This window comes from Cynocephalus volans, chromosome 17 (assembly GCF_027409185.1).
Source record: "Cynocephalus volans isolate mCynVol1 chromosome 17, mCynVol1.pri, whole genome shotgun sequence".
NCBI classification, from domain to species: domain Eukaryota; kingdom Metazoa; phylum Chordata; class Mammalia; order Dermoptera; family Cynocephalidae; genus Cynocephalus; species Cynocephalus volans.
Genome location: NC_084476.1, coordinates 23,551,421 through 23,563,829, shown reverse-complemented (window position 1 = coordinate 23,563,829; position 12,409 = coordinate 23,551,421). Strand labels below are relative to the sequence as shown.

General features: G+C 45.3%; 1 protein-coding gene and 1 pseudogene across 1 annotated transcript; both read right to left on the bottom strand.

Moving 5' to 3' along the window:
• Window positions 1-1,273: 1,273 nt before the first annotated feature.
• Window positions 1,274-1,852, bottom strand: RNF183 (ring finger protein 183). Its single transcript, XM_063081595.1, has one exon. The coding sequence runs from the start codon at window positions 1,850-1,852 to the stop codon at window positions 1,274-1,276; it is 579 nt and encodes a 192-aa protein (XP_062937665.1).
• Window positions 1,853-3,452: 1,600 nt separating this feature from the next.
• Window positions 3,453-5,235, bottom strand: LOC134365558 (protein S100-A10-like; annotated as a pseudogene).
• Between the last annotated feature and the right edge of the window lie 7,174 nt (window positions 5,236-12,409).

Genomic DNA, 12,409 nt, shown 5'->3' with positions numbered 1-12,409 from the left:
AAGCTAGTTCTGTTAAACTCTTAACATTATTTAGAGCGAGTAAAACTGACTCAAGTTCTGACCTCTGAAAGGTTTTTCTACAAATTAAAAAAAAAATTACCTTTTCATAATCGTGATGGTGTTTTAACCACTTTGGGATTGTTTCAGAGCCCTGGGCTAACAATGGCAAGATTAAAACTAGGGAAACAAATCAGGATTTTACACACAGCAAGGTGGGCAACTTGTCAAAAAGCAGCCCAGTCATCCAAATTCTATCTAGTTCCCCGGTTCCTGGATTCTGTTGTATAAAGTGAAAACCAGAGTTGCCCCTCCTCCTCCCCTCGCACTTCTTGCCTGCTATGACCTGGGATGGGAGTTAAGGCTTTATCTCTGTCCAGGGTTTCCGTTTACCTCTTGAGGCCAGAATTACAGTGCTTGGGGGAGGGGAGTCAGAGCTCTACCCTGTATCCATTCTAATGAGGGCCTCCTCACCTACCGGGAGGAATAAAGACCTATATCTCCAAATCCCAGGTTTCTCTTAATCCACTGATTGTTGGCTTCTTTCACCTTTAGACTTTTATGCTCCTAACACTCCATAAACTACACGCTGACAAGAGGTTGTCTGTCTTGTATAAGAAGCGGGTGAATGAGATGCCCTCCCTGCTGGGAAGGGCCATCTGCCATCCCTGGATAATCTTACCCTACTCTGCCCTTAGTTCTAGCACCCAGCTCAGTCCACTAAATGGTTGTAGAATGAATAAGTGAATGAATTAAATGCAGACCGTTTTTGCTGCAGCCAGTGGTGAGACATCCAAAGAGAAAGCTGGACAGGGGAGACAAACACATTTGCCCACAGAATTGAAATTCACTTTTCCAAATTTTTTAGTAACAACTAATAAGAGCAACTAAAAATGTGAAGAGAGTTCAAAGCAGCTTCAGTGAGAAATGCAGCTTGCTATTTGGGCTAGTCAGGTTCCTGGATACCATTGTCCAGCCCTTTGGCACAACTTGCTGTGTAGCTCTGTAGTCACAGAACTGCTTCTCTGCCCTTCCATGACCCCACAGTTCGCGCCCAGAGGTCTCTCCGCATCTCCCAGCCCTTCAGCTCTCTTTTTTTTCTTCTCATCATAGCAGGGTTCTCTCTGTTCCCAGAAGCAAACACATGGCCTTATTGATCCCTGGATTGTAAAATGGACAATACTACAAAGGAAAATTACATGAAATGAAGCTCTGTGGTCCCCATACCCAGAACTCGCCATAGAAAGGCTTGCTTCCTTATCCAGGAACAGCGCGCTCAACCCACACCCCAAAGGAACTGCTTTGTCCAAAAGATGGAGAAGATGAGCAACAGAATGACACTGAGGATGACAGCCATCAGGTAGGCAAAGATCCGGAACTGAGGGTTGCGGAAACATTCCCTCAGAGAGTAGTGGCTGGGGATGGGGATGGGCATAGGCACAGTGGCAGAGGCCATGTCCTGGGGAGGCCCAGTCTGGCTCCCAGGCTCGGGGCCTAGGTCCAGCGTGTAGACCTGAGGCTGGCGCAGGAAATAGCGGCTGTCGGGCTGGTCCTTGAGACAGAGCTGATGGCCTTCCAGGATGACGTGGTGTGGCTCCAGGCGGAGCAGGGTAAGCATGGCAGTGTCTGTGGGCAAGTCGGTGACGGGCTGCCTGGAGGCCAGCACAGTGGGCTGGCGACAGAGTGGGCACAGCAAGTGGCGCCGGGCAGGAGTCACCAGGCTGAGGTGGGCCAGGCATTCCAGGCAGAAGGAGTGACAGCAGTCCAGCACTTTGGGGGTGTGGAACGTGTTGTTGAAGGGGTTCCAGCAGACAGGGCACTCAGCCTCAAGCTCCCGGCCCCGCTGCTGAGCCATCCTCAGACCACAGGCCGGGAGGTGTCACAGGAGACTCCTGGAAGAAAGGGGAAAGGAGCAAAGGAGCACCCATTAAGCTCTGTCCCTGCGCTTGGTCTGAGGCTAAGTGTTCTGTGGGTGTTAAAAGGTATTATCACCCACATTTACAGTGAAGAAACTTAGATTCAAAAGCTTTTGTTCCAGATCACCCAGATCCTAAGCCATCGAGTGAAGTCTAATGTTTCTGCAGCCTCCCCTCTATCAGGCTGAAGGCCTGAGCTACCCCCACCAACAGCACCTGAATGAGATGGCTCTGGAGGAAACTGCACCCTGGGCTTTGGAGAAGAGTGAAAATGCTCCTTAGGCTCAATATGTTTGCCCTTGTCTGCCCTGAATGCAGGGGAAGGGAGATTGAGCCACAGCCAGTGGTTTTTGCTAGGCAACAGATATTTCCTTCCCTGCTACCTCAAATCCCTGACTAATGCAAAGATGGGCTTTGTGAATTCCCTGGTCTGTCCCTCCTCTGGGGACAAATGCCAGTCCCTCTTTCCCTCCTCCCCTTGGTCTAGCCAGCCCTCCAGAGCCCTTCTGCACAGTCCTTGGGCTGGCAAGGGAGCCCTTGGCAAGGCTTTTCTCCTTGACCTGGAAGCTTAGGAGAGGTCCCCTTGCCAGGTTCCCAGAACAGCCCTTCCACAGCCTCTTCCCAGTACTCAGCCTTCCCTAGTTCCTCCTCCCTCTCTTTGTCCCGGGAAAACTTCAGGGCACCCACCTGGGCTTCCGTGAGCTCTAGGGTGGTCAGGCAGATTACTCTGAAGGGCATGAGGCTCCAGTCTCTCCTTCCCCTGAATCCACAAAGCTTTGGGAGACTGCCTTCTTGCCACCAACCCCAGAGCCTGTCTCCATGGCAGCACACACGCAGCACCTGGAGCTGCGAGCTGGCCCAGGCTGCAGCCTCTTGAGTGCACCTGCCTGGAGCCAAGGCCAGAGAGCTGTCTGGGTGGTGGGGTGGGGAGGTGGGGATCTGAGCTCTCCCCTCACTCCCTCTGCCCGGACGTGCCAACCAATCAAACCTGGAAGCCAAGTATCTGCAAGACTGTAGGCAGTCCCTTGAAGACCTGGAATCCCTGCCTTGGAAAAGTAGGGGTGGCAATTTCCTCTTTCTAGGTGTGAAGAGAGTGAGCAAGTCTTCTGGGCTTCCTCTCACCTGAGCCCTCATTTTTTTCTAAAATGGTTGGAACCTCCACCTCACACAAAGGGGTTGCCTGCCCTGCACTTCAATTGCTGTGAAATTCACCTACTTCACAGCCTAAAAATCCTCAATATCAGATTCAGCAAGCCCTCTTCTGTCCCCTTTTGATTTTTTGTGGGGGAGAGGGAACTAAAAAGGACTTTATTTATCAAGGGCAGGAAGATGCAAACAATATAAAAATCAAAAGCTTATCTGGCATTTAACTAACTTTTCTTTCTCTGCTTGTTAAATGGGAGTTGGATTTTATTTGTATATTTTCTAAGGATCCTGATCTGCCCGTGAAATCCTTATGCAGGGGGAGGTGTGGGCAGGTTCCTTAAGCAGCCCTTTGAGAGGACTCCTGTCAGGGCGGGAGTCATTGCTCGATTCTGCCTACTTCTTTCCCTTCTGCTTCATGTATACTACAAAATAGTTGTTGCACACAATGGTGAGGCCTGCAATTAGCGAAAAGAAATTCTGGAAGCCCACTTTGCCATCTTGGCACTGGTCCAGGTCCTTCATTATTTTGTCCATGCCAGAGGGTCTTTTTGATTTTCCCAAAATCCAGGGAACTCCTTTCCCATGAGTACTCTGAGATCCTCCTTTGTTAAGTAACCTTTATCCCCAGCAAATTTATGAAATGTAAACATCATGGTTTCCATGACATATTCCATTTGAGAGGGCAGTTTGGTGAAGTCTTGGCTGGAGGTGCGGCAAGGACACAGTGTGAACTGGACTCAGGGTGAGCTGGACACAGGACGAGCCAGATGCAGGGCGGTGACCCCTTTTGATCTTTTAATGTGCCTAAGTAGCTGCAACCAGAGTGTGCAAACCTTGTTGCCTTCTGCTTCGTTCTTAGAACATAGACTGCTGAGATCTTAGAGTCTGAGAGCTGGCCACCCCACTAACCTTGGAGACTCAAATGGGAGAACTTGGGGGGAGGAGTGCTTCAGTCCTGCTTCCCTATCTCAACCAGAAACACTTGGCCTTTATGTGTTTCTCATATCAGCCATTTGAATAATTTAAAGAGTTGAGCTGCTGGGGAGGAAATGTTTAAAAATGAGTTCTCATACTGTACCCTGCAAATATGTACAAGTAAATGTTAAAATATTTTGAGTTGAGCTGTTGGGGGGTAATGTTTAAAAACCAATTCTCATATTGTACCCTGCAAATATGTACAAGTAAATGTTAAAATATTTTGAGTTGAGCTGCTGGGGGGTAATGTTTAAAAACCAATTCTCGGAATATACCCAGAGGATTGGAAATCATCAAGTCGAAGGTATACCTGTTCCCCAATGTTCATCGCAGCACTCTTTACAATAGCCAAGAGTTGGAACCAGCCCAAATGTCCATCATCGGATGAGTGGATACGGAAAATGTGGTACATCTACACAGTGGAATACTACTCAGCTATAAAAATGAATGAAGTACTGCCATTTGCAACAACATGGATGGACCTTGAGAGAATTATATTAAGTGAAACAAGTCAGGCACAGAAAGAGAAATACCACATGTTCTCACTTATTGGTGGGAGCTAAAAATAAATAAATAAATTCACATACACACACACAAAAAAAACCGGGGGAAGTGGGGAGAAGACATAACAACTACAATTCCTTGAAGTTGATACGACAAGCAAACAGAAAGGAGGGGGTAGAGGGAGGAGGGAGGGGGGTTTCGGTAATGGGCCACAATAATCAACCACACTGTATATCAACAAAATAAAATTAAGGAAAAAAAAAATTCTCATACTGTACCCTGCAAATATGTACAAGTAAATGTTAAAATATTTTGAATTAGAAAAAAAAATCTCCATCCTAACCACTCACTTTGCAGATGGGAGACAAAGAAGTGACTCATCCAAAGTCATGCAGCTAGTTAATGGTGCCACTGGGACCCATGGTTGGGACTACCAGTTCACCACTATGCTGCTGTCATTGAGACAGAACGCTGCATCCATTTGATCCACCTACTGGATGCATGTTATTAGCTAGATAGTAAGTGTTTGTGTTTTATCAGGAGATTCCTCATAGCCATAAGACTCTCGTGGTAGGAAAGCAGGAACTGTGCAAGGGGGTTTTGGGGGCAGTGAATCTCCCATGGGCCCCTGATATGACATCATCTACCCTGACCAGTTGTCGACTGAAGCAAAATCTGCTTACTCACTCTCACCCATGGCTCCCTGGTTTTCGTCTAGACCTCTGTCACTGCTCTGAACAGGGAAGAAGGAAATGAAGATATGCTGAGGTAGGCATCCATAATTAACAAAAATTTATTGTATGTTCTCAACTGACTAGAAGAGAGGAGCTTGAATGCTCTCATCAAAGGAAATGATAAATTTGGGAGATGATGAATATGCTAACTACCCTGATTTCATCATCAAACATTGTGTACATGTATTGAAATATAACTCTGTACCCCATAAATGTGTACAATCAATACAGTTCAATTAAATAAATAAATAAGAAAGAAAGAGAATTGAAAAGATGTAGAAGGAGATGGAACAGCCTTAATCAAAGCTAGGATAGTTTACCAAGGATTCATAACAATGCCCGATTCTGTGGAGCATTCATTCATTCAACAATTATTGATGCTCATATATGCTATGTGCTGTGCTAGGCATTAGGTAAATAATGGTGAACAGTATAGGCATCATCTCTAAACTTAGGACTTTTAGAGTCTCCTGAGGCAAAGAGACATTTAATGAGTAATGGGCTATAAACAAATACATAATTTTAATGAATGCTATAAAGGACAAAAAAGACAATGAGCTTGGGGGACTGGCTGCTTCTGATGGGACCACCAGGGGAGGTTTCTCCAAAGAGGAGAAAGCTAAGACTGAGGGATGAGAAGAACCCAGCTGTGTAGAGTGGAGGAAGAGTATTCCAGCCCCAGAGGACACACATGTCAAAGCCCTGAGGAGAGAAAAGGCTCTGCCAACTTGAGGAAGTGAGAGGAGGTTAACCAACGTGTGGTAGGTGGAGCTCGGGTGGGCACATGGCTCAGGATGAAGCCAGAGGGGTAGGAGGCAAAACCCGTAGGCTCAGGAACTCATCTGGATTTTATTCTAGGGGTAAATGGGGAGGGGTGGGGTGACCTGATCCTATTTTCAAAAACACCATCCTAGCTGCAGAGCAGAGGACAGACTGAGAGGGACAAGAGGGGAAATAGAAGACCAGTTAGGAGCTCTAGCAGTGTTTGGTCCAAGCGTGGGATAGTACTGTTTGATGTGGGTTAGGCAGTGGTGGAGAAGATAAAAGGGGATGGGGTAACAGATATCTTTGGAGACAGAATCAAAACCACTTCTCAAGAAGCAGTGGACTTCTTAGGAACCAGGCTATAAATTCTGGAACCAGGTTTTAGAGGCTCATGACCCCAGATCCATTGCTTATTAGGGCTGTGATTCCAGTTGAACTGCTTAACCTCTCTGTGCCTCAATTTCCCCTTGTGAAAGGGAAGTAAAAATAGTAAAGCTTTTAGATAAAGCTCAGCACCCCAGTAAAGACTATGTATGAGGCGGTTGGCATTATTACTACAAATGGATTTGAGAAAGAGGAAGGGTCAAAGTTGACCTCAAGACAATGAAAAAGTTTTCTGCATCAAGTTTTGAGGAGCCCCTGAATTCCAGAGTGTGTCAGAAGCAGACTTTTATTTATTTATTTTTATTTATTTTTTTTTTTAAAGATGACCGGTAAGGGGATCTTAACCCTTGACTTGGTGTTGTGAGCACCACGCTCAGCCAATGAGCGAACCGGCCATCCGTATATGGGATCCGAACCCGGGGCCTTGGTGTTCTCAGCACCACACTCTCCCGAGTGAGCCACGGGCCGGCCCAGAAGCAGACTTTTAATACTTATCAAAAGCCTTAAAATGTATATAGCCTTGACTCAGCAGTTCCCTCACTGGGAATCTCTCCCATGGAAATAACCAAGGATCTGTGCAAAGATTTGATCACAGAGATGCCAGTTGAAGCACTGGTCTGATTGTGAAGTATGGCGAACTACCTCATTATCCAATAACAGGACATTGATTAAGTAAATTCTGCTCCATCCATTTGAAGAGCCATTCTGCAGACTTTGAAGTGATGTGATAAAACATCTATTAATATGGAAATGTGTCTATGATATAATGTCATTACGTGAAAAACAACCAGTAGTAAAACCATATTACAGTATAATTCGATTTTCAAAAATATGTGTGCAATGGAAAAAATATCTGGAAAGATAAGCAACCAAATGTCAACAGTGGTTCTTTGGGGACAAGATTATAAGGTTTTTTTTTTTAATTTTCTTACCTGAAAATTCTAACTTTACGTCAGTAAGCTTGTATTACTACCCTTAAAGATCTTCCCTTCCCCCCAAATCAGACCTACATTCTCTGGAGTTCCATGGCCAAGGCTATGAAAGGCTGTTCAGGAGGAGGGATGGCCACTGTTACCTGGACCTTACCTGTGATGCTCCCCTCAGACACCCACTGTTGTTTCAGGGTCAGCTGGTCAGAGGCCAGTCTCTCCAGGAGAGATTCAGGCTATGTACCCAGCCCACCACCCACCCACCCCCAAGCCAGGACATCTCAGCTACAGTAAATCCTCAACACCACCACCCCAAAGTCATTGCCTCAATCTATAAACTCATCATCACCAAATATTAATTGTCTGTAATGTCACCCCAATGCTTTCAACCTCAAGACAATACAGGTGAAGACCTGGCATTTTCACAGCACTTCACAGCTTACAAAGGTCCCCAACCTTGCTAAGATCTAAGTGTAGTGACATATCTAATTGCCTTTTACAGTTTTTTTTTTCCATTTGCATAAGGCTATTTGATTCTCTAAAGCCACCCTGTGAAGGAGGCAGATTGGGGAGAAGAAAGTGTGCAGGCTTTGGAACCAGACTTATGTGCTGACCTTAGACAAATGCCTTCACCTCTCTGAATTTCATTTTCCTCTGTAAATGAGGCTAATAATCCCACCATACAGGGTTGTTGTGAGGAAGAAATACTCTGTAACATGCCCAGAAGAACTCAGCAGTAAGCATGATTGTTTTTATACCCATTTTATAGATGGGGAAGCCAAGGCTCAGAATAGTGAAGTGTGACTTGTCCAAGGCCTCACAGATAAAGAGTGGCTTAAATTGAAAGATGATCCAGAAGCCTGCCTGCAAAGCCAGAGTTCACCCACTGGATGATGCTGCCCCTGGGGACTTCAGGGCCCTGAGACCTGTCCCTCCATGACCCTCTGGCTCCTTACCTGCTCCCTCAGAGCCTCTTCCTCCTTCTGCTTCCCGAGTGCAGCCCTGCAAACATGTGCTCTGTGCTCAGACTTCCCCTCAGCCTGGTTTCCAGACAGTTGTGGGTGGGGCTCATTTGCACGGGTCTTAGCAGCTCTTGGCCAGCTCTCTCTATTTCAGGTTTTCTTCTTCCTTCTGATGACTTTGGACTGTGCACATATAGGGGACATCCTGGATGCTTTGGTCTCTCGGTCTTCCTCCTGTGAGTCACTCTCTGCAGGGGTGGAAGTCCACACATCCTTGCAGGTCTCTGTTCTGTACTGGGTTGATCTCCTGCCATCATCTCTGACTGCTCTCGCCCTTGGGTTGCTGACCTGCCATGACTCATGCACAGCCTGACTCCGAAGGAAGGCAGGCTATCTCTGAGGCCACTTCTGCCCACAGCCTAGATAGATCTTTCCCTGCTCTGATCCCCAACAACCCAAATACAAAGACCTCTTGCAAAATACTAAGAAAAGAGGCAAATAATCCAGCAGAAAAATGGGGGAGAGGAAGTTAAGGATAAGCATGAAGTGCCTGGGTTCTCAAGCAAGTGAGACTTCTAGGTCAGAGTCAGCTCCTCGCTCAGATCCAGACTCTACTAACTAGCGATGAAGACTCTGAGCTGGAGACAGAGGGATGCGATTGTTAGTTGCCTTGAGATTCCTCTCGGCTCTGGAATTCCCTGCTTTCCAAAATCACAGATAGTTAACAAAGGTTACTGAGGATTCAAGAAACTGATTTAGTCCAAAGGATCTAGTTTGTATTTGAGAGTTTGGAGTCATGCTTTCTGGTTTGGCAATCAATACTAGTACAAACCATAAAGTTTATATACTTTGACCTAATAATATAATTCCCCAGAAGTATCCAAAAGATATCTTTTGCTTGAATGAGGATGTTCGTTGTAGTTTTATTTTAACCACAAAAGATTCCCAAAAGTCCATCAATTAAGTAGAAAACCAAGTAATCATTTAAAATGATATTGCAGAAGAATTTTTATTGACTCGTAAAAAAGATCACAACATACTGTAAATGGAGGGAGGAAAGCAGTTTACAAAATGCATATTTGGGACTGGCCAGTTAACTCACTTGAGAGAGTGGTGCTGATAACACCAAGGTTAAGGGTTCAGATCCCAGTAATGGCCAGCCACTGGAAAAAAAATCAAAACACATGTATGTAGTATGAAGCAGATTTTGTAAAGCAGAATTTATGTGTAAAGTTTTTCTCTGGATGATGAGCATTAGTACTTTCCATTTTCTCCCTGCTTATCTGTATTTTCTAAATTCTCAAATAAATATGTATTACTTTGGTAGTGAAAAAGTTCACTTAAGTAAGTTAAGTCTGAGTTTTCTGCAACCAGGGAATCCAGAACTTAAAAAGATAAGCAGATAGCACAAGTAAGAAATAAGTCAGAGCATTATAAATTTTGAAATAAAAATAAAAGTAATAGGGCTAGCTGGTTAGCTTAGTTGGTTAAAGCATGGTGTTGATAACACTAAGGTCCAGGGTTCAATTCCTATACCAGCCAGCCACCAAAAACAAAAAACAAAAAATAAAGAAATAAAAATAAGACATGGCCCTTTTCCAGGTAACTAATTATCTAGTGAGTAAATTTATTTTTATAATGTCTGTGGATAGTCAGAGCTAAGGAATACTTTGCAGTGGAAAATTTTTCCAGGGGAGATACCCACGAGGGATAGTGAGGCATCTCAAGAATTTGAGAGTTGAATTAATTTAGTTCACGCTGGGGGTAGGGGGGAGGTCAGCCAGCCGGAAAAGCACTCACCTAAGCAGTACCTAGGAACTGGGTGAGTGAAGAGTCATGAGACTCAGTGGAGCCCAGCCAAGGACAGGAGCAGAGGCGCAGGGTGGTATTAACCTCTCTGGGAAGAAAGAGGCAGCAGAAGGCAGGTGGATGGACAGTGAGGATGGGGAAAAGGCAGTGATGGAGGCAGATTTTAATCAGTGATGGTCAGTGTTTAGCAAGCCCTGGCAAAGGGCAGGGGACAACTGTCCCTGTGAGGACACCATAATGTCATCACTCAGAGCCTTGCCTGAGGCCTGTCCAGAGTTTACGACAGTCCCAGCAACATGGGCATCACCTGGAGATTGTTAGAAATACAGAATCAAGCTGGCTGTTTAGCTTTAATTGGTAAGAGTGTGGTGCTGATAACACCAAGGTCCAGGGTTAGATCCCTGTGGCCAGCCATCAAAAAACTAAATTAAATAAACAAAGAAAAAGAAGAAATGTAGAATGTCAGGCCCACTCCAGACCTACTGAGACAGAATTTGCATTTTTACAAAATCCCTAGGAAATTTGAAGACACATTAAAGTGTGAGGAGTACTGATTTAGGAGAAATACCCCCAATATATGCTCCTTGACTTGTCCTGATTATATTCATCTTCAGATTCATAAAGGCTTCCCAAGGACCTGACATCAGGAAGAAGATACCCTAGACAGGGCTGGGTGAATCCCAGCCTGGGAGCAGGCATTCCCATGCACCTACTTTATGCACCACCTGAATTTGCTTTACAAGTCACAATCCCTTATGCAAAACCTTTGGGGCCAAATGCACTTCCGAATTCAGAATTTTTCTTATTTTAGCAGGGTAATATGATGCATTCACCGTATATGAAGTAACTCTCCCAGTAGTATCTGGTGCAGCAGTAATCAAACACATTCATATTCTGCAGTTTATTATGCGTATTGACACCAAAAACACAAACACCATAAGACCACGGGCTGACCCCGTGGCTCACTCGGGAGAGTGCAGCACTGGTAGCGCCAAGGCCACGGGTTCGGATCCTATATAGGGATGGCCGGTAAGCTCACTGGCTGAGTGTGGTGCGGATGACACCGAGTCAAGGGTTGCGATCCCCTTACCAGTCATTTAAGAAAAAAAAAACCATCAGATCAAATCTTGGCATCAAATTTAATGAAAAAACTTGGTTTTCAGAGTGTGGGGATTTTAGAATTGCAGATAAGGGTTATGGACTATTTTATTATTCTATTTTACTTTTAGAATGTGTCTATTGAGAGGGCCAGCCCGTGGCTCACTCGGGAGAGTGCGGTGCTGATAACATCAAGGCCACGGGTTCGGATCCCATATAGGGATGGCGGGTTCACTCACTGCGTGAGTGTGGTGCTGACAACACTAAGTCAAGGGTTAAGGTCCCCTTACCGGTCATCTTTTAAAAAAAGAAAAAAAGGATGTGTCAATTGAATAAAGTTAGAAACACTGATACGGTACTACCTCTCACCTTTGTTAACTTGGCAGAACTACAAGATCTGGATATTCTTTTAAATACAAAGTAGGGCCAGTTAGCTCAGTTGGTTAGAGTGTGGTGCTAGTAACACCAAGGATCAGAGTTTGCTCCCTGTCCTGGCCAGCTGCCAAAATAAGTAAATAAGTTAATGGATGAATGAATGAATGCATGCAAAGTAGCTCACATACTTCATATTCTCAAGCAGACCACATCCAGCATGGTTATCCCCAGCTCATCTCAAGCAGTTCTGTGAGGAGCAGTTGGATTTTGGCAAAATTAAGCCATTTATCTTAGCTAAAATCAATGCTAAATGTCAGAGCTGAAGGGCCGGCCCGTGGCTCACTCGGTAGAGTGCGGTGCTGATAACACCAAGGCCACGGGTTCGGATCCTATATAGGGATGGCCGGTTTGCTCACTGGCTGAGCGTGGTGCTGACAACACCAAGCCAAGGGTTGAGATCCCCTTACTGGTCATCTTTTTAAAAAATAAATAAATAAATAAATGTCAGAGCTGAGACTGGAACCCAGGGCCTCTGACTCACGGTCCAGTGCTTTCCTTCCCCACCCTTCCCTGAGGACGGTGTGCATCAGCCCTTAGGCACACCTTCTCCCACCCTTTCAGTTCCTGGTGGAAAAACAGGCTCTGGATAAAGGACAAAGAATAAAGTGTCTTCTGTACACGCCAGCTGCCATATTTAGAATCACAGAACTGAAATCAGATAGCTCTTTCTCGGGCTGACCTGTGAGTGAAGCATCTGGTCTTTCAACCCCCCTGACTTTCAAACACATGAGGGTGGCAGTAATTGGCCCTCAGAA